Source organism: Zootoca vivipara, chromosome 13, assembly GCF_963506605.1.
Source record: "Zootoca vivipara chromosome 13, rZooViv1.1, whole genome shotgun sequence".
NCBI lineage: Eukaryota > Metazoa > Chordata > Lepidosauria > Squamata > Lacertidae > Zootoca > Zootoca vivipara.
Window position 1 is genome coordinate 50,690,686 of NC_083288.1, and position 21,529 is coordinate 50,712,214.

The 21,529-nt window shown below is 48.9% G+C and overlaps 1 protein-coding gene across 1 annotated transcript; it reads left to right on the forward strand.

The window, feature by feature from the left end:
* The first annotated feature begins 249 nt into the window (after positions 1–249).
* ATP1B2 (ATPase Na+/K+ transporting subunit beta 2) lies at positions 250–21,529 on the forward strand. The gene is made up of 7 exons (XM_035136251.2): positions 250–598; positions 8,883–9,011; positions 9,997–10,101; positions 12,691–12,893; positions 13,918–13,974; positions 17,796–17,894; positions 19,409–21,529. Exons 1-7 carry the CDS (start codon positions 487–489, stop codon positions 19,571–19,573), a joined length of 870 nt encoding a protein of 289 aa, XP_034992142.1. The 5' UTR covers positions 250–486; the 3' UTR covers positions 19,574–21,529.

The window sequence follows — 21,529 nt, forward strand, 5'->3', positions numbered from 1 at the left end:
AAACTTGATGGGGGAACTCCCCTCCCCCTTCCCACCCCTCTCCCCACACCCTTCCCTCTCCAAATGGGGCTCAGCCTAGCATCTCTTTCAATAAAACCGCCCGGCCCCGATGGGAAAATCCTGAATGGGGGGAAAGGCGACGGTGGCGCGCTTGCATATTCATGAGCAGGGGGCGGGGCGGGGCAGGAGGGGGCGGGGCGAGGGCAATAAATAGGAGCCCTGCCTCTCCTCCGGCCTCTTTCCCTTTGCACCAGAGGAGGAGCCGCTCTGAGCATCCTTGCAAAGAGGGCAGCTCTGTGTTTTTTTTGCGCCTGCCTCTCTTTCTCTCTCTCTCCAGCATCCTCTCCTTCTCCCTGGGCATCCTTCTTGGGGGGAGACGATCCGAAGATCAGCCCCCTAATTCCTCACTCTGCCCCCTCTCTGGCTTCTTAGCGGGCTCCCTTGCCAGGATCTGACCCCCCCCCTTTTTGAAGCCCCCCACCCACCATGGCCGTCGAAAAGGAGAAGAAGACCTGCGGGCAAGTCATGACGGAGTGGAAGGAATTTATCTGGAACCCGCGCACGCATCAGTTTATGGGGCGCACCGGGAGCAGCTGGGGTGAGCCTGTCTGTCTGATTTGGGGGGGCACACAAGCAGGGAGTGGGGGGGCAGATCCTGCATCTCGAAGCTGTCCGCCTCCTCCTTCGCCTGGGCAGGATTTAATGACAAGATAGTTCAAGGACTCCTAGCCAAGGGAGATTATTTACAGGGGGAGATTAGTGGAGATGGGGAGGGGGTGGGGAGAGATAGCAGGGCCACGAAAGGGATTATTTTAGGGATTGGGGGGGACCTGTGAGAGCCAAAGCAAAGCTTTTGCTGAAAATAGGGGTCCCCCTCCTTGGAAAGAGATTCTAGATATGATTATTTCTCCCCCCTTATTTATTTCTTTCAAAGGGGGCATCGCCCAGGAAGATTTTCTCCCTTGGTTTTTTTGAAAGAGGGGGGTGCTTTGGAAGAGTTATGTAAGGGGGAGTAGTTTTGGGATGGGAGTGTGGGGGGGCGGTCTTTCTGGAGGGGAAAATGGGAAATTTATCTAACAGAGTCCTTTATGGGGGGGGAGCACTAGGAAAAAAAGGAGGCCAGCAGGGGAGTTGCGATGGGTGATGCGATCCTGGAGGGGGGGGCAGCATGCAGTTATGGTGGACTGCTGGGGTGCCCCCTCCCCGAAAAGGGAAACTGCAGACCTTGAGTAAAATAGGAAATACAAGGGGGAAATGGGGTTTCATGTGGATTTTGTTTTGGGGGGGTGATTAATAGGGCAAGGGCCCTTGTAAGAAATTTCAGTAGGGGGTTATTAGGTGCCTACGTTTTAAGAAAATATCTATATATGTTATAGATTAGTATTTAGGGTTGAAGTAAAGCGGGGACACTGGAATTCAAACACTTCTAAAATAATTCTCAATTTTTGAATTTGAAAAGGGGGGTTGAGATGATCGTAAGTCCTTTAATAGGAGCCAAGGTTGTAGCCCAAAAAGGAAAGGGGGGAAACACATTGGGTTATTTGCACCCTGGACAAAGCACCCCCCCCCCCGAATAAACAACCCAGGCCATGAAGTGAAATTTGAAGGTGGCTAAAACTGTCTGCCATTTGTGGGGTTGAGTAGAAATGGAGAGGATCTCGCCTTTGCAATGTTCTAGAAGGCGGGTTGATAAACGGGGGGGGTGTCTCTGGTTCTTTGGTCAAAGACTGACACCCCCCCCACACACACATAACACACAAACATAACCTGAAAAATCGAGAGATCCGAGACTATTAGACATGCAGTGGTCATGAATGCAGGTGCAGAAGAAGATTAATCCTGGGGAATTCTTTGCGATTTGGGGGGGGGGGCTGGCACAGCACCCCATGGAGATGGCAGGTTGGGTGTGTGTGTGTGTGTGTGTGTGTGTGTGTGTGTGTGTGTGGCAGACATTAAAAGAGCTTAAAGACCCCAGTTTGAAAGGAGAACAGATCAGAGCTTGGAGGCTGCCCAGGAAGCAAAACCATTACAGTATATGCTTTGAAGAAGAAAAATCCTGGGGAGTATTTGCTGTGTTTGGGGTGGGGGGGGAGTGGGGAGGAGAAGAAGTGGGGTGCCTGGGGAGGCAGAGTCGCTGCATCCTTGAAGATTGGGGGCGCGCGATCATTTGCTCAGGATGAGAGGCGATATTAAATGTGTGGCAGTACTGTAATGATAAAATGGGTGGAACAGGCCTGAAATATATATATATATTGGGGGGCCCTTATGGTCCCAGCGATCAGGTCCTGTGTATAGGGTCTGTGGGCAAAAAAAAAAGGAGGACAAAGATTGTATGGGGCCTTCTGTTTCCTGGTGTCTTGGGGGGTGGGATGACGGTGGGCTCTCGCCTCCCCCACCCCTCCAATTTTTGATATTGATTGATGCAGGGGAAAAGGTAGCAGAGGCGAGAGCAGCAGGGAAAGTAGGTCATTATTTTCCTTCTGTGGAGTTGGCTTGCGAGGCCTCCCTCCCCCCCCCACCACCGCCTGGCCAGTCTGTCAACAAGCGCCCCCCCCCTCTCCTGGCACCAGAGAGAGAGGAGGGGGCTTTTTGACACGGCTGCAAAACAGCCTCTGTTGCTCCTCTGTTGCTTTGTCCTGCTTGGAAAAAATAACCAGGCTCGCAAAACGTTTGATTAAAATGCCCCCCCCTCCTTGGCAAAAAACGTGCTGGTTTCCATCATCTGTATGCCGGCCCACCCCCCATTGAAAATTAGATGCATTCCCAAATATGCTTTGAGCAACGAACCCTCCCTTCCAATTGTGACCCACTTGATCTGTGAGACAGTTGATTTATAGATCTCTCTCTGCAGTCCTGCCCCCCCCCCAGCAAGCTGACATTATGAGATTGCTTCTTCAACCCCCCACCCCCACCCCGGCCTTTCTCGATCTCCCACCGCAAATCCTTGAACTCTGGGAATTCTCCCCTTTGCAGACTTTCTACCCCCCCTCCAATTCTGTGTACCTCTTGATCCCCCCCCGATTTTACCCACCTTACTGGCACCCCCAACTTGCCTTTTTGGGGGGTGGGGGGATTGCAACAATGTGTGAATGGCTGGGAAGCTAGCTGGTGGTTCATATTGGGAACGGGGCAGCTGAATAATTTCTGGAGGGTGAGAGGGAGGAAAATTTCTTGGAGGGGGGGCGTAAGGAGAAGAAGTTGCCTCCCGTGCGGCAGAAGTCCAACCTTTGGGTCTGTCGCATTGCAACTCCTGAGGAACCTGGCACGCTCTCCTTCTCCCTTGGAAGCCTTGTTTGCCTGTGGGAAAATTCCTTTTCTCAAAGCTTGCAAACTCTCTGTTCAGGCTCTGGCCCCCCTCCTTGCAGTGTCCCCCCCCCAATGCCCTCCCCACAAATCTGCTCCCCTCTCTCCTTGCTTTTGTCATATCCCACAAGTCTCCTACTCTCTAAACTCCGGCTCGAATCTCTTGCAGTTTTCTTTGCCAGAAAGCTGGCGGAATATTGCAGCATCTCTGCTTCAACGGCAGCCTTTAATGCTCTGGTTTTTTTGGGGGGGGGGAAATCCCCTTTGATTGCGAAACAAAGCTGCATTGATAATCTGGTTCCCCCTTTTCCACCCCCCAAACGGTGGTCTTTCCCTTTTCTTGCGATTTACGACTCTCTGCTTTTGTGCGCTCTTGAGACCCGGGCGACGTGTGTTGAGTGGTTTGGGGAAACCTGCTTGGCACAAGACCACCCCCCCAATCCTGAGCCTGGCTTGCATTTCACTGCAGAAAACGGATGGCACCTCACCCCGCTGCAGTAGCTGATCCTGATCCGGAGTGCGGGGGAAGGAAGGAAACCAGGCCAAGATCTGACAGCACTTTTTTGGGGGGGAACGGGGGGGAATCTTGGCTTGGCTCGGGGTTCGCTTGCCTTTGGCACTGCAGAGCGAAGACATTGGCAAGGGGGGAGGGAGGGAGAGAGAGAGTTGGCGCAGGCTTCGCCCTAATACAGTTGGCAGAGGAGACATTGCTGGGGGGGGGGTCACCATTCCCAAGTACCTCTTTGCCAATTTAAAAGCATTTTAGCGGCAGGTGAAAGAAAGGATGTAAGCTTCGCTTTCGGGGTTTATTCTAGGGGAGAGAAGCCGTTTTCTCCGTAATAAGGTGTCTGTTGAGGGTTTAGGGACCTCATCACAGTCGCAGGTATGTAGGAAGCGGAGGAAACAGCAGCAGGAGGGTGGGTTTTTGGTGCAGAATGCGGGCAGTCGATATCGGACACCCTCCTAATATCGGGGTGCTCCTTAGGCAAAAGAGCAGGGGTGGGTGAACCTGAGAGGGGCTATGTTGTCTTCTCTAGGGTGGAAATGAGGCCTGATATTTCAGCATTGGGTGAGGGAGAGGAGACCCACAACAAGCAATGGGTGCTCAGGATATTAATCTGAGACATTAGTGGGGGTGTCTAGTTGTGAGTGTTTTTCAGGGTGAAAAGGATCTCCGGGGGGGGGGGGAGATGACATTTCTGGAGCTAGAAGAAGGACAGTGGGGGCTTTTGGCAGGATTTGGCTAAGCACAGGGAGGTTGGGGGGGGGACAGGGCAAGGCAGGTGCTTAAATGTAGCAAAGAAAGAGAAGGAAGGAAGGTGGTAAAAGGGGGCAGATTAAGACATTGGGGGGCTGCCTGAAAAAAAACCTGTGGATAATTTAGAGGGGTTGTTTAGAGGGCGGGGGAAGAGACTGTGGATTCTTCGAGGGAGTAAAAAAACCCCATCATTTTTGTAATTAATTTCTGCTCGTGGGAATATACAGGATTTTTTGGGGGTGGTGGTGGTGGAAGTTTTTTGGGGTGGCAGGCAAAGCAAAATGCCCGAAAGGAGGAACAGATACATTTCTCACAAAAAGGCCCAGGAGGGGGGGGGGCTTGCACATTCTGCCTTATATCTTGGGTTCTACAAATGCTATAAATGCATTCAAATAAAAGCTGGGGATCTGGGGGTTGTGTGTGTGTGGTTTGTTTGGGGGGGACAGGCTCCCCCTCTGCGGATGCCCATATTTCTTTTGCTCTCCTTCTGATCTTGCTCAGCTCTGATCTGTTTGTGTGTGTGTGTGTGTGTGTGTGTGTGTGTGTGTGTGTGTGTGTGTTTTGGAGACAGAGCAAGAACTCCAGACACAGCAAACAGGATTATCTCGCAGCCCTTGTCTGTCAGCTCAGCTTCGGCCTTGCAAGGCCCAGAGGTTCTGGGGTTAATGTCTTGCAAGCTTCTCTCTCTCTCTCTCTCTCTCTCTCTCTCTCTCTCTCTCTCTCTCTCTCTCTCTCTCTCTCTCCTGTCATTGGAGAGGGTGCTTCAGAAATGCACTTTACCTATCACTTATTTATTGTACTGGCATCCCAAGTCTCCTCCCCCCCCCTTCTTCCTCCGGAGAGCTCAAGGCGGTGTGTGTACATGGCTTTCCCCTATCCTCATTCAATTCCACAACAACCCTGTGAGGTAGGCTGGGCCCAGAATGACAGTGACTGACCCAAGGGTTTCTGAGCGGGGAGGGGATCTGAACCCTGCTCTTGCACAGTCCGGCTCTCTAACCACTACACCGCACTACCTGGTGCCTGTGGAGGTGATGGGAGGTCCAATTCTGGCCCAGGCTCTTGAGTAACGTTAAGCGTTTAAAGGCTAACACCTTAGATGTGAGCTTTGCTCTGTCTTGTCTCTCTGTGTTGGAAAAAAATGCCGCAGGGTTTGTGCGAGGCTGACCCCTAGACCCTGCTGCCATGAGTTGCTTATTTTAACACTCAGCTGAGAGTGCTTGGGGGGGGGTGCAGGTTGATAAAAATTCGCCCTGAGATTTGCTGAGTTTGGCTCTTTGAATTGCCCGGCGAATTTTAAACATATAGGGATGTATTTTAAACAAAACATTGGGCAGCTCTGATATCGTAAGTATCTCCTTATTTTGGTACAGTACACAAGTCTGAGGCTCCTGCACACAAACACACAGTGCCCCTCCTTGCCTCTGTTTACTTAATGACTGCCGAATTGTGTGTCTCGCCTTTCCTTCCGATAGCCTACTTATTTGGCCTACATTGAATGAAGGTGTTGCAAGCTGGATCTGGGATTCCTGTGGGCCAGAGTCCCTTGCCGGGTGGAGTCTATAGCTAATCACTTCCTCTTGGCCTCAGTTCCCCAATCTGTGAAATGGCAACAGCGACCCACTTCAGTAAATTACATAGTAAACGGAGAGCTCCTCTGACCTGAGCTCAGAGTCATCTTTGGGATTAATGCAACTGCTTATTATTTCCACAACGGGGCCTGTGCTCGGGAGGAGCTTGCAACGTCTTAGGAGACCTAGAGGTGTAAACTTTGAGTAAATCCGTGCGATTCTAGAGAACGGCTTGTGTCCCACCTCGCTTTATACGTCAGGCCAAAGGCTTCAGTTTGCAAGCCCACAGCCTGGACTCTGGACTTTTTTCCTTTGCTGACTGTTTTGGGAGACTCTCCTTGCCTTAAATAATGAGATAGGGAATAGTTGGAAGTTAATTAAAAGAAAACCTGATCATTGGCTCCAAGGGGATTTTTTTTTTATTAAAAAAATACTGGTTACTTGAATGTTCCACCATGTTGTCAGCTGTATTTTTGCCTTCCATATTCTGAGTCTTCACAGCTAAGATGCTACAAATTGGCAGAGTGGCTGTAAAGCTGACCTTTTGCACTTTTCGGGGGCTTCCAACTGATTATGAATATTCCCCCCTTCCTCCATGCATTTGCCTAATCCACCCCCCCCCCAAAGTTGTTGGCCATCTTGTAGCAGGGAGTTCCATAGTTCAGCTATGCACTGTGAGATTAAGGGCCCTGCCCATTGCGAACTCCTTGTGCCTCCTCGAATTTGAGTGGTACCCCTCCCAACTCTTGCCAAACCCCACACCTATTCCTCCCTAAGGTGGAAGAATCCCAAAGATTTGAAAAACTGAATAGCTGGGAATCTGAGGATTTAGGGAGGTGAAAGTATAGGGAAGCAGGAGGGAAAAAATGAGGGTGAATTAAAGGAGACACAGATCACAATCCACATTAAGCAGAAAGATACCACTGAGGGATAGCACCTGGGCCATAGTAGGAGGGTTTGCCTAGCAGTAGAGGAGAGAGGTGATATTAGGGGCAGGGCGCTGGGACTTTTCAACGAAGAATGTACCGTATTTACACGAATCCGGGATTTAGAAAGGACTGGTATTTAGCAATGGAGGTTGGGGCCTGGGAAGGATTCGAAACGTGCCTGGCGAATTTTGCCATCGGCAAATTGGTACCCCTGAAGGTCATCTAGCCCAACCCCCTGCCACGCAGGAGTCTTTTGTCCAACGTGAGGCTCGAACCCACGACCCTGAGATTAAGATTCTCCTGCTCTACCAACCGAGCTGTCAAGAATTGATCCTGGGACCTTTTGCAGGCGATGTACCCCCGGCCCTTCCCTATGCAACACACATGCTAAAGGGAGTATCAAAGATTTGGGGTCTTAGGGGGTTCATTGCAGGCCCCCCCTTTTAATTCCCTGGCCCTAAAGCCTGCCAGCTATGGATAGCCCAGCTGCCCTCCTGCTGAACCTCTCGGGATATCTAGCGACTGTGCCGAGGGGGGGGGGGGAGAGGAGGGCCATCTCGGGTTTCCTTTGCTTCGTCAATCTTCTAATTAAATTGGCACAACGCCCTCGTGGGTCTAGCGAGGCAGGTGCTGCAAAGGGAAATTTTGGGATGGGCGAAAGATGTTATGATTCCGTGGGCGTTTCAAAGGCAGGGCAGACATAAAGGCGGTAGGAATTTGCAGGCTCTCTTTCTGGAGCGACCTTTGTCGAACCGGCACTCCTTTGGGGCTGTGGCTGATGGGAGTTGTAGTCCGAAATCGCCCTGTTAGCTGGGGGCTGGTGGGAGTCATAGTCGGGGATAGAAATTAGCCAGGCGCTAGGCGCGTTTTGAATCATAGAATAATAGAGTTGGAAGAGACCACAAGGGCCATCCAGTCCAACCCCCTGCCGAGCAGAAAACACCATCAAAGCATTCTTGACATATGCCTGTCAAGCCTCTGCTTAAAGACCTCCAAAGAAGGAGACTCCACCAAACTCCTTGGTAGCAAGTTCCACTGCCGAACAGCTCTTACTGTCAGGAAGTTCTTCCTAATGTTTAGGTGGAATCTTCTTTCTTGTAGTTTGAATCCATTGCTCCGTGTCCGCTTCTCTGGAGCAGCAAAAAAACAACCTTTCTCCCTCCTCTATATGACATCCTTTTATATATTTGAACATGGCTATCATATCACCCCTTAACCTTCTCTTCTCCAGGCTAAACATACCCAGCTCCCTAAGCCGTTCCTCATAAGGCATCGTTTCCAGGTCTTTGCGACTGGTGCGGGTCCAGTTAGAGAAAGTTTTGAAACATTTCGCTTGAAGTTGCTTTAATCTGGATTGTGTTATTTGACATTTTTGTGTGCTGTAAACCGCTTTGAGGTTTGTTCTTTAAAATATAAAGCAGTATAGAAATGAAAAATAATAATAATTAATAATTAATAATAATAATAATAATATTGAGTGAGATAACTCTCTGTGGCAATCAAAACCTAGCTTTTAAGGTTTGTGATTAGCTTATATATCTGAGTTTCTAACACTGGTCGTGGTCCAAAATGGCAGTTCTGGGTAGAGGCTGGTGAGTCCCAGTAGCCCTGGAGGGCGCCAGGTTGGCGAAGGCTGTTCTACGGTGTTCATTTGCAGGCCTGTCTAAGAACAGCACCCCCTCTGGTAGGGGGAGCGTGAGATGGGGGGCTGATAAGAAAACAAAATGGGGGCCAATCCTAATGGCTACAGTTTTTGGATCTCACTGCCTGATTCTCTTTCCTCAATTTAATCTCTCCCCCCCCTTCCTGCTTCACCTGCAGCTCTGATCCTGCTGTTCTACTTTGTCTTCTACGGCTTCCTCACGGCCCTCTTCACCCTCACGATGTGGGTGATGCTGCAGACGGTGGACCAGTTCAACCCCAAATACCAGGACCGCCTCTCCATCCCAGGTGAGGCCTTGGCTTCCGACCTTCATCTGCGCCGCGCGGCCCAGGAAAGAGGTTGCAGATCGCGCGCAAAGTCCCCGCAGGCAGAAAGCAGAGGCAGCAAGGAGAGAGGCTCTAGCCCTGTGGTGTTAGCTTTCTGCTTGAAGGGTGGTTGCTGTGTCGGGAGGGGCATGTTTAAATGGTTTTGCACGAGGCACTGGTGCATAAAAAAAGTGCCTGGCCTTCGAAGAATCGTAGAGTTGGAAGGGACCCCGGCGGCCATCTAGTCCAACCCCCTGCAATGCAGGATTCTCAGCTAAAGCACCCATGGCAGATGGCCAGCCAGCTTGCCTAGGAACTGCGCAGGTGTGCAGAATCTGGCTGGGGCCGTTTATGGAACTCTGTACATGCTCAGAGATGTGGGTGTTCTCAGGTGAGTTGTCCCCCTCCCGCCCCAGGGTGCCACCAAAATAGAAGAGAGGGCTAACACTTCAGACTTAAAAGCTGGTTTTGAAAGTTGCTCCCTCCTGCATGGAGCCCTGGGAGGGGAGGTTGAAGCTGTTAAACGGGCTATTCTTGGCACTCTCACAAACTACAACTCCCAGGATCCTTTGGTGCAAGCCCTGGCCGTGTACAGGAATGTGTAAACCCAGTGTGGATAATGCCCCCGGTGTCCTTTCAAGCCCAGCTGCTTGCTAAACTGGCTTAAATTAAGGGCTCCCCACTGGTCTTAGCTTGAGGGGCTGACTGAGGCCATCTAGTCTGACCCAAAGATCTTTCCCGCCAGACGGGAGTTGTAGTCGAGAACACCTCGAGGTGGCCTAGTAGACTGCAGCTGGCTTGAAGAGGAGGCCCCCTGGTGTTGGCAGCATTTTATCCAGCCTTTGCCTCCTTGCCAAATAGCCGGTTTCTCGGAGGAGTGAACTAGGCAAGTTTCTAGTCCTCAGCGAGGAGTGTGGGCAGGCGGAGCTCCAAACCTCAACCGCTTCTCTCTTTCTCTCCCTCGCAGGAGTGATGATTCGCCCAAAGACGGACGCTCTGGAAATCACTTACAACATGAGCCAGACTGAATCCTGGGAGGATTATGTGAGGATGCTAAATAAGTTTTTGGAGGGTAAGTAAAATGGGGGAAGGAGCAACACATTTATCTCCCCCCCCCGGCCTTTCTGCCTAATGATGCTAATTAACCACTTAATTAGGGACAGGGAAGGAACGGCTGCACGCCCCCCTTTTTCCAAGCTTCTGCAACATTCCCTGTACTATTATCCATCCTTTCTCGTCACCGGATGTTGTTGGACTACAACTCCCATCATCCCTGGTCCTTGGAGGAATGGATGATGGGAGTTGTAGTCCAACAACACCTCGGGACCCAAGTTTGAGAGAGGGCTGGGGCAAGCGTGCGCAGCTGAGGCCCCCTAGAGGTGGCAGGTGTGAAAAATGAGGCTGGGCCCATTAACCAGCGGAACTCCTTGCTGGGTGAAACTCCACAATGCCCTTTTCAGCCAGGTGCATATATCTATATAATCACTTGCCTTCGGTTTCCTCCAAGGGGTTCCCCACTCTCTTTTAAAATCAGACGTAATTTGAAATATACCGGAATCCATAGCGGACTGTTAATTGGAGGTCGGGGTGTCTTGCCTGGCGCTATGTGGGGAAGAGTCAGAAGAGCAGAAAGTGGATTTGCAAAGATCTGAGCAGTGCAGGAAACTACCCTAGATGGTGTCCATCTAGGCCAGTGCTGTCTACACTGACTGGCAGCAGATTTCCAAGTTTCAGATGAGAAACTTATTGATGCAATTCTGGGCTGCATCAATAGGAGTATAGCATCTAGATCAAGGGAAGTAATAGTACCTCTGTAATCTGCTCTGGTCAGACCTCACCTGGAGTACTGTGTCCAGTTCTGGGCACCACAGTTCAAGAAGGATACTGACAAGCTGGAACGTGTCCAGAGGAGGGCAACCAAAATGGTCAAAGGCCTGAAAACGATGCCTTATGAGGAACAGCTTAGGGAGCTGGGTATGTTTAGCCTGGAGAAGAGAAGGTTAAGGGGTGATATGATAGCCATGTTCAAATATATAAAAGGATGTCATATAGAGGAGGGAGAAAGGTTGTTTTCTGCTGCTCCAGAGAAGCGGACACGGAGCAATGGATTCAAACTACAAGAAAGAAGATTCCACCTCAACATTAGGAAGAACTTCCTGACAGTAAGAGCTGTTCGGCAGTGGAATTTGCTGCCAAGGAGTGTGGTGGAGTCTCCTTTGGAGGTCTTTAAGCAGAGGCTTGACAGGCATATGTCAAGAATGCTTTGATGGTGTTTCCTGCTTGGCAGGGGGTTGGACTGGATGGCCCTTGTGGTCTCTTCCAACTCTACGATTCTATGTAATAAAGGAATCTTATTAAAAGGTGTCTGGAGGTTGCAGCCCTTGTCGAAATCTCAAATTGTGCGTAATTTTCTCCATTAGATCTCTATGCCAGAGCAATGCGAAGATAACACTGGCCTCCTCTGGAGGGTCATTATCAGGATTACAGGAGCATAATTTAGACGTTTGGTGTGCTGCTTTTTAAAAAAGGTTCTCACTATAAAAACACAAAGCTGGCGCTGCAAGCATTATTTAGCCTTTTTTGATCTGTGCTTCAGTAGACATCTGGACTGCCGATTCCCACTTGTTAGCGGATGGGGAATGGCTTCAAAGAGACGGATTCTGCACCACAAAATAGCCCCCGCCAAACCTCATTAAGATTGAACCTGGCCTGTTTGATCTGTCCCATCAGAAGGATGGCGGTTTTTAAATTTCGTTTTGTTCAGCGTACACCTGCTGTCCTTTCATAGAATCATAGAATCAGAGTTGGAAGAGACCACAAGGGCCATCCAGTCCAACCCCCTGCCAAGCAGGAAACACCACCAAAGCATTCCTGACAGATGGCTGTCAAGCCTCTGCTTAAAGACCTCCAAAGAAGGAGACTCCACCACACTCCTTGGCAGCAAATTCCACTGCCGGACAGCTCTTACTGTCAGGAAGTTCTTCCTAATGTTTAGGTGGAATCTTCTTTCTTGAAGTTTGAATCCATTGCTCCGTGTCCGCTTCTCTGGAGCAGCAGAAAACAATCTTTCTCCCTTCTCCATATGACATTCAAGATGATATTTTGTGGCCAGCCTTTATTTATTCGCTTCTTCCCGCAAACATTTTTTACTTGGGGAGATGTGGAGGCCCCCTGTCTTGGATGCGTTTTTAAAAGGAGATTTGGGGGGGACATACTGTATTAAATAAATGCAATAACAACAACGACCTCCCTGATAAAATGATAACATGAAAATCCGGATAAAATGAAAAGCCTGGGAACTGTAGAACTATATTTCCCAGCACCATTGGTAAACTACAGTTCCCAGGATTGGGGGGGGGGCTGTGGGTGTAAGAGCTTTAAAGGAAGCTCACTGAGTGACCTTGGGCCTGTCGCTCAACTCTTGGCCTAACCTCACAGGGTTGTTGTGAAGCATAAAACAGGGCTACTTGTAGGAAAAGTGAGATAAAAATGTCAAAATAAACAAAACAGTTTTTTTAAAAAAAGTACCCTTGCCCGGCTGTCATGCTAGAATTGTCTGCTCTGGAGTCTCAAAAGGGTATTTCCCTACCCTGCCCGGGGGTTGGACTAGATGACCCCCGGGGATCCCTTTTGAACTCTACGATTCCTCCTCCTCTTGCAGCTTATGACAACGCCAAGCAAGTGGCCAGCAACCGGGACTGTATCCCGGGGCAGTACAACGAGCAGGTGGACAACGGGGTGCTGAACTACCCGAAGACGGCGTGCCAGTTCAACCGCACCATGCTGGGCGAATGCTCGGGCCTCAACGACACCACTTACGGGTACCGGGACGGGAGGCCCTGCATCATCGTCAAGATGAACCGGGTAGGTGGACCCTGCTGAGAAGCCCTGACTCCTCTTGTCACTTGAGGGTCTGTTCAGGCTGCAGAAGGGAATAATAACAATTTATTATTCGTTCTGCCCGGACACTGAGCTCCAGCGCCGAGGGCCTTCTGGCGGTTCCCTCGCTGCAAGAAGGCAAGTTACAGGGAACCAGGCAGAGGGCCTTCTCGGTGGTGGCGCCCGCCCTGTGGAACGCCCTCCCAACAGATGTCGAAGAGAAAAACAACTACACTGTACCAAACTTTTAGAAGACAGCCCTGTTTAGGGAAGCTTTTAATGTTTGATAGATTATTGTATTTTAATATTCTGTTGGAAGCCGCCCAGAGTGGCTGGGAAAACTCAGCCAGATGGGTGGGGTATAAATAATAATTTATTATTATTATTATTATTATTATTATTATTATTATTATTTACTTATACCCCACCCATCTGGCCGGGCCTCCCCAGCCACTCTGGGCAGCTCCCAACAGAATATTAAAAACGCGATAAAAACTCGAGGGCAGGCCTGAACCGACGGATCGAAAGGAGAACCAAACATTTGGGAGAGCTTTCTAAGACAGTGGAACGGACTCCCTCGGAAGGGGGCAGCCCAGGCAAGAGCTGAGAATTGCGGGCCCTCCATCCCCACATCCGAGGACGGATCCCAGGAGCACATTAAAAACCTCAGGCCGCCTAACCTTTCCTTCTGCAGAGATGGGAGGGATTCTGCTGCCGATTCTGTTGAATTGCAGCCTTCGCCGACCCGGCGGTTTTGAACTATAACTCCCGTGGGAGTTGTAGCGCGAAACCAACGGGCGGCACCAAGTTGGTGAAGGCCGGTGTTTTGAAAGCAGAAGTGTCAGCCTTTCCCAGAGTGGGGCAAATGTCTTTTTGCAGGTGGTGGTGTGGTTCCCCCCCCCTCTGCGCCCAGCTCCGTTCATTTTTTGTGGGGCGGGGAGAGCAGAGTGAGAGCCACTTGGAGGTCCTGAACCCTTTTCTCTCCCCCCCCCCTTTTGTCTCTCGGCAGGTCATCAAGTTCTACGCAGGAGACGGCAAGCCAATCAATGTCTCTTGCACGTCAAAGGTAAAAGCCTCTGATCTGCCACCGCCCTGCGGGTTTGTGTCTCTCCTCCTTCTCTTCTTCCTTGGTTTTTTTTTCTTTCTTGTTCTTTCTCATTCCGTTTCATTAACGCTCCACTTTCCCCTCTCCTCCTCCTCCTTGTCTCTTTCAAAAAAAAATTCAGAGACCCCGGTCTAAGCACGAGGTAAGGTCGTAGCTCGCCAAAGCACTAGAACCGTTTAGGGAGATGTTCTTTAGTTAGTGTGTCCTAGAACCCCGACAGCTTTTGCTTCCTGCTCTTCCCGCAACGCTTCGGGATATAGGGGTAGAGAACCCATATAGGGAGCCGATCACCTCTGACCCGCAAAAGCAGCTTTGCCTTGCCCTTCGGAAGAATCCAGAAGTCCACATTCCCGGCTAGATTCCCAGTCGCCTCCCCTCTTGCGCAAAACACTTTGGAGGAAGTCGCTCCAAACCTTCCTGTCCCGCAATACCTTGTTGGAAATTTCAGGCTGGGTAAAAGGAAATAACTTCTGTATGCAGAGCATCGCTAACCTACGGAACTCCCTCCCACCGGAGGCAGGGGTGGCCGCCAACTTGGATGGCTTTCAAAGAGGACCAGGCAGATCCCTGGAGGTGGCTCCCCCCCCCCCCAGCCCAAGGTAGCAATGCTCTCCCATCACAATCTGAGGCAGCATTGCTTCTGAATACCAGTTGCTGAAGAACGCGGTGGAGGGGAGGGGCTGATCGTGCCAGGGCCGGCCCTACGGCCAGGCTGGGTGGCGCCAGGGCGCCCGCCTGCCCCCCCACGCAGCTCCGCCCGCCCGCCACGCTGGGAAACGGGGCAGGGCGGGGGCGCCGGAGGGATCCGTCGCACCACGGCACCAGGGCGCCAAATATACTTAAGATGGCCCTGGATCATGCGTTCGAATCCTGATTCCATGCATCCCATAATAGGCATCTAGGGTGGCCGCTGTGAGAACAGGATAAAGGACTAGATGGGCCACAGGCCTGGTCCAACAAGTTTTCCTTATAAAGAGAATAATACTAAAAATAATTGTACAGAATACAAGAAGAACAAAAAAAAAGCAAAAAAGCATTACAGAAAAAGATAAGACTGAAAAAGAAAAATACAGAATAGAAAAACATATAATTAATTAATTAATTAATTCTGTGGGTATTTACATTCCATATGTGGACCCCCTCGGGATCCCTTCCCCTGTGGTTCTTAATCACATATCTATTTTAGCAAATTCTAACCCATTTTAATCACCTCGTATAATCTAATTTTAATTCTCAAAATATTATAATATTATTTTTTAAAAAAATTGTACAGTGGAACTCCGGTTTACGACTACCTCCGTTTATGAACGCCGCGGACCCGGAAGTGTTTACATCCATGTTCCGCGGCGTCAGGTGCGCAGACGCGATCTGCGCAGCGCGCGCATGCACAGAAGCGCTCCATCGGCGCTACGCGCAGAAGCGTGCCTTCGACGAGCGAATGCCTCGCAAACCGAGGTAACTACTGTAATCATAATAATTTCTAGTACCCTGCCCACGCGACTGGGTTCCCCCGGCCACTCTGGACGGCTTCCAGCAAAATGTAAGGAACACAAGGAAACCATCTGTTGTCATCCTGACCCCAGTAAATTCGGTGGACTTACATCTGAGCAGACGTGGCTTAAGACTGGAGCCTTGGATTGTTAGGGCTGGGGGTGGGTGGGTTTAATTGAAAATGTAGATAATTCATTTAACATTGCTGTATAGGGGGCCACAAAATCACGTATAAACATTTCTCCAGGTCAGTTCCATCACCTGGTATCCCGACAGACATCTGGATAGCTAGCCTACCAAGGGATGGCTCAAAAAAAAAAAATACACACAAAAAAACCCAACCCTAAGCGATATTTAACAGCTTTGACTATGCATTACTGCTTGTCATGAAATAAGAACCTGGGGAACTGCCTTGTACTGAAGAAGAGAAGGTTAAGGGGTGATATGATAGCCATGTTCAAATATATAAAAGGATGTCATATAGAGGAGGGAGAAAGGTTGTTTTCTGCTGCTCCAGAGAAGCGGACACGGAGCAATGGATTCAAACTTCAAGAAAGAAGATTCCACCTAAACATTAGGAAGAACTTCCTGACAGTAAGAGCTGTTCGGCAGTGGAATTTGCTGCCAAGGAATGTGGTGGAGTCTCCTTCTTTGGAGGTCTTTAAGCAGAGGCTTGACAGCCACCTGTCAGGAATGCTTTGATGGTGTTTCCTGCTTGGCAGGGGGTTGGACTGGATGGCCCTTGTGGCCTCTTCCAACTCTACGATTCTATGAATCAGAGCATGAGTCCCATCTGGTTCAGTGCCGGCAGTGGCCCCCTGGGGTTTCAGAAAAGGGCCTTACCCCCAGCTCTACCTGCAGATCCTGTCGGAAATTGAATTTGGGACCTTTTGTATGCAAAGCAGTCCCTCTCCCACTCAGCAACTTCACTTCCTTTCCCTCTTGCCTCCTGCAGGAGCTTTTCCCTTTGTGAGTAATCGAGGCAACGCATACCCTTCTGAAAAACCAGTTAAAACTCTTGCGCCAAGGGATTTTGCAATTTGCCTTTATGTTAAGCAATGTCGAACGATTTCCTTGTTTTTGCAATATGAGGAAGAGGCGGAGAGGTAGTCCGGGCTCTGAGTATCTTTTCCTTTTCCTTATCAAATCGTGGATCAGCCCCCAGCACCCGGCTTCTGAGATTTGTCGCCAGACAGGTTCATCTTCACAGCCTCTTGTTGAATTTATGAAAGCTGGAGCTTCCATATAGCTTTTGTTTGAGTGTACAGTGGTGCCTCGCTTAACGAATGCCCTGCTTAACGAAATTTCCGCTTAACGAAAGGATTTGTCGAGCGGAGGTTGCCTCACTAGACGAATTCGTTTTATGAAAAATTCGTCTAGCGAATCGCGGTTTCCCATAGGAATGCATTGAAATTCAATTAATGCGTTCCTATGGGCAAAAAAAAAATTCAAAAAAAAAATTCAATGCATTCCTATGGGATTCGCTAGACGAATTTTTCGTTATAAGAAAAGACCCGTGGAACGAATTAAATTCGTCTAGCGAGGCACCACTGTACAATTCAGGTGCCAGATTACAGTATTATTTTCTAAAACACAGACACAGTTTTACCGATTATTTTCAAAAAGAGAAGAAATTTACATCAACGATATCATTGGATTTCCCTCTTATTCCCCTCCCACCTTCCCTAACAAAACTTGAAGTTGTCATCGTAAGGCAATACAGGGATAGTGTAAGAAAAGGATCCCGGTCGTGTAAAATACAGTCTTAATAGTCATTGGTTTTGTTCGTTCCTCTTGCGTTTTTTGTGCAAATGGCTGTCTCCCTCCTCGCACGCCGCCTGTTCATTTAGCCTTTCCTTTGTTTTACTTTTTTCTTCTCTGTCTCTCCACGCGTTCACTCTGTCTTCTCCTTCTACGTTTCTGTCTTCAGAAGAAAAAAATCCCTAAGGAAGATCTCATAGTAAGGACAACGTTGGATGTGGTTTGGGAAAAGCGGGGGCAAGGGGGGGGCGGCCTTAGAGGCTATATCTTAGTGGGAGGGGAGATTTTGGATAAGTGAATGCACATAGCAGATGGCAGAAGAGTTGAGTGAGGACCGGGAGTGGGGGGTGGGCATAATGATCCTTGGCGTAGCCAGCCAATAGGAAAGGGAGATATCATAGTTAGTGAAAGTGAGTTTGGAATAGTGAGTGTAAGGTAAATGGTGGGGGTGGCATGTTGCTAGCCGCATGTCAGGGAGGGGGGGAGGGATAAAATATGTATTGACCCCCCCCTTTTTTCTCCTCCCACAGAAAGAGGAGGATGCCCAGAAACTGGGGGAGATAGCAATGTTCCCTCCCAATGGAAACATGGACCTAATGTACTTTCCTTACTATGGCAAAAAAATCCACGTAAGTATTGCACACTCCCCGACCCTTTTCTTTCCTCCTCTTCAACCCAAAAGGGTGTTTCTCGGGGCCATCTTTTGCTAAAGGGATGTACGAAGATTGGGCAGGAGGAGAAAGGTGTGTCGCAGGCTTGGACTGAACATTTATGGTTCCAAAGTGGAAAGTGGAAAAGCATTAAACCCCAAAATACAGTGGTGCCTCGCTAGACGAATTTAATTTGTTCCACGGGTCTTTTCTTATAATGAAAAATTTGTCTAGCGAATCCCATAGGAATGCATTGAAATTTTTTTTGACTTTTTTTTTTTGCCCATTGGAACGCATTAATTGAATTTCAATGCATTCCTATGGGAAACCGCGATTCGCTAGACAAATTTTTCATAAAACGAATTCGTCTAGCGAGGCAACCTCCGCTCGAAAAATCCTTTCGTTAAGCGGAAATTTCGTTAAGCAGGGCATTCGTTAAGCGAGGCACCACTGTAGGAGGAAGAACTCCCAAGTATTCAGCCATCATATTCAGCGATCCGTTTGCAATCTTATATTTCAGGTGGACTGTCGCATTCTAGTTTATGAATTGCTTCTTTGTGATTGACGAATTAGCTGACCACCTATCCCAGTAGGGACGGCTTCTTGCTGAATCATCAGTTTCTTTAAAGCAACAAGTTACCACAATTCACTAATATAAGCATATTTCAGGATTTATAGGGATTTACAATATCACCTTAATTGCTACAGTCCTACATAACCATTTTGACTCGATTGCTCCGGAAACAGCAATGTTGTTGCGGGGTGTGTGAGTTCCGTTGTGTGTTTTGCCGTTCCTGTGGCTCGTAAACCGCTTCGTAGATAGCTGTACAGAAAGGCTGTGTACAAATTAAAAAATGAAACGGGAGCAAATTTGAAGTGCTGAAGCATGGGTAGGCAAACTAAGGCCCAGGGGCCGGATCTGGCCCAATCGCCTTCTCAATCCGGCCCGTGGATGGTCTGGGAATCAGCGTGTTTTTACATGAGTAGAATGTGTCCTTTTATTTAAAATGCATCTCTGGGTTATTTGTGGGGCATAGGAATTCATTTATTATTATTATTATTATTATTATTATTATTATTTCAAAATATAGTCCGGCCCCCCACAAGGTCTGCGGGACAGTGGACTGGCCCCCTGCTGAAAAAGTTTGCTGACCCCTGTGCTAAAATCTCTCCAGTATTTAGCAGCTAGGCAAGAAATAAAAATCGATATGAATTCGGTTTCTTTCGAAATCGGTTTGTGGTTTAGCAAGCTAGGGTTTGGGGGGTTGTTTTTGCGCTGAAATTTTCGTTAGATTCGGAAGCCCCTCGCGAGTCGGACCTCTTAACTTTTGCCAACCTGGTGCTGTCTGGAGGTGTTGGGCTGTCACTTTAATCTGAGCTCAAAAGCTGCCTTACGTGTTTTTGGAGGAAGAGCGAGAGATTTGGGGGTGCGAGAAGAGATCCGTGGGTTGGTTCCCCGACTGATTTTGCCCCTCACTCTCCCACCTCCGCAGGTGAACTACACGCAGCCTGTCGTGGCTGTGAAATTCCTCAACCTCACCTTCAACTACGACCACCACATCGAGTGCAGGGTCAACGCCGCCAACGTCAACACGAACGACGAGCGGGACAAGTTTGCTGGCCGCGTGGCTTTCAAGATCCGGGTCAACAAAGAATGAGGTCCCCCGCCCCCCTCCTCGGTCCGTCCTCCCCCTCCGCCCATCCCCTTGCACCCCAGCACCCTAAAAAAGAAAAGAAAAAAGGAAGCTAACTCTTTTCTTCCATGCTCAGAACAAGGTGGCGCATTGATGTTGAAGGAAGAGCAAGGCGGTTGTGGGGCGCAGGAGGGGTGGCGACCCCACTGCTGCTCATCCTTTAGGGTCGCTAACCATCGCTGTTAGACAATCCCGGCTCCCTGAACCCCAAAATCGAAGGCTTTGCTTCTTCCACCTGCACCCCTTCATCTGGCCCGCATTTCTCCCCTTTACCCCTCTCGAAATATTTGCGAATGCTGCTTTGGCTCGTTCTAACGACATTTCCCGCTTTCTCCCCCTTCTCGCCCCACATATGTGGGGAGCTCAGAGGCTGTGATACCCCCACCCCAACCCCCCAAGCCCAGGACCCACGAAACTGCCCCCCCTTCTGCCTTTCCCTTCCCGGAGATATTTCCTAATATAATAATAAATGTATATAGATATTTTTTATATATATTAAAAATTAAGGTACTGCTGAGTCCTCTGTATTTTCATCCTTTTCCAGAGCTCTTTTCCTTCCCCCTCCTCTTCCCCCTCGCCATCTTTTCTACCGGTTTCGCTCCTGCCACAAAACCCTTGTTATGAAAATGGCTCGGGGGGCTCCTTGGCCCTGGGAAAGGAGCGCAGGGCCATCTTGGTTCCTCGGGGTCCCAACTGGGGGGAATTGCTGTGGTTTTGGGGCCTACGGCTGTTGGCCGCTGGGAAGCCATTTTGTCTCGAAAGCTTCTGGCTGCCGTTAACTGCGCGAAAGAACGTCAAAATACGCGTTAAAACATGGGTGGTTTTTTGGGGTGTGTGTGTTGCTGCGCTCTCTAAATACACTTAATGAAGGATTAAACCCAATTGTTTGCGCAGAATGTCGGCCACCCAGCGAAACGGCTGCACTCTCTTCCTTTTGCATGATGGGACAAAATGGCCGCCGCTCTTGGGTTTTGGATGGCAGCCATTTTGCTGCTGGCCGGTTCTTCGTCAGTAAATCAGTAAACCCTTATTCCTGGGTTTTTAGAAAGCGCAGAATCTGTGGCAACCATCCAAAACGGCTGCAGGGGTTGAAGCATCTCTGTTCCCCCCCCAACCCTACTACTTTTGACTTCTGTGTGGCAATAGCTTGCCATCTCTCTCTTGACTTGCAAGCAGCTTTGTAAAAAATAAAATGGCAGACAAAAGGCTTCTTTTGGGCATGGGCGGCTGTTCTGATTCCCTCGCAGAGGAAACGGTTGCGGCGACTGTGAAAAACGCAGCTTGTCAGTCTTAATTGTCTCACCCGGCCATCCCTCTCTCTCTCTTTTTCCTCTCTCTCTTTTCTTCTAAATAGGATCTACTCTGACCCTGTTCGTCCTTTAGTGTACAGTTGTTTTAATCTGTTATAATAGTGGCACATTGCACTAAGATGATGATAGAAAAGAAATTTAAAAACAAAACCACTGGTTCTGCCATAGTTGAGGGGGGAATATTGACCGAACCCAATAATGCCTCTTTAGTCGTCACTTTAAATTAACCGATGGGAGTTTTTTTATTTTATTTTTGTTTTCTCTAGAAGATTCTTGCTTGCCTCTTCTCTCACTTCCTGTTAATATTTGTTGGAAGAACAGAAGCGTCGTTTTAAAACGAAAGCGAACTTTAATTTTTGGGCAATGGGTGTTTTTTTAAAAAAAAACTCCCTTGCTTCTTATTTTTCAATAGTTATTAAATTTCACCCCTTTACCTCTTTAAGGCTTGCATCGAAGTCGATTATTATGTGTATGAATGGAAGACATAACTTAAAAATTCTTTGGCTTTTTAACTCTTTTATTTTTATCTTTGTTTTTATTTGCAGAATTATTTAATTGCCTGTATCAGATTTACTGTAAAGATGAGAAATAAATAAATTTAAAAAACTTT

Coding starts and splice junctions, on each gene's coding strand:
- ATP1B2 (XM_035136251.2), top strand. CDS start 487: ATGGCCGTCGAAAAGGAGAAGAAGACCTGCGGGCAAGTCATGACGGAG. Junction 599..8,882: donor GCGCACCGGGAGCAGCTGGG/GTGAGCCTGTCT, acceptor CTTCACCTGCAG/CTCTGATCCTGCTGTTCTAC. Junction 10,102..12,690: donor GCTAAATAAGTTTTTGGAGG/GTAAGTAAAATG, acceptor CTCCTCTTGCAG/CTTATGACAACGCCAAGCAA.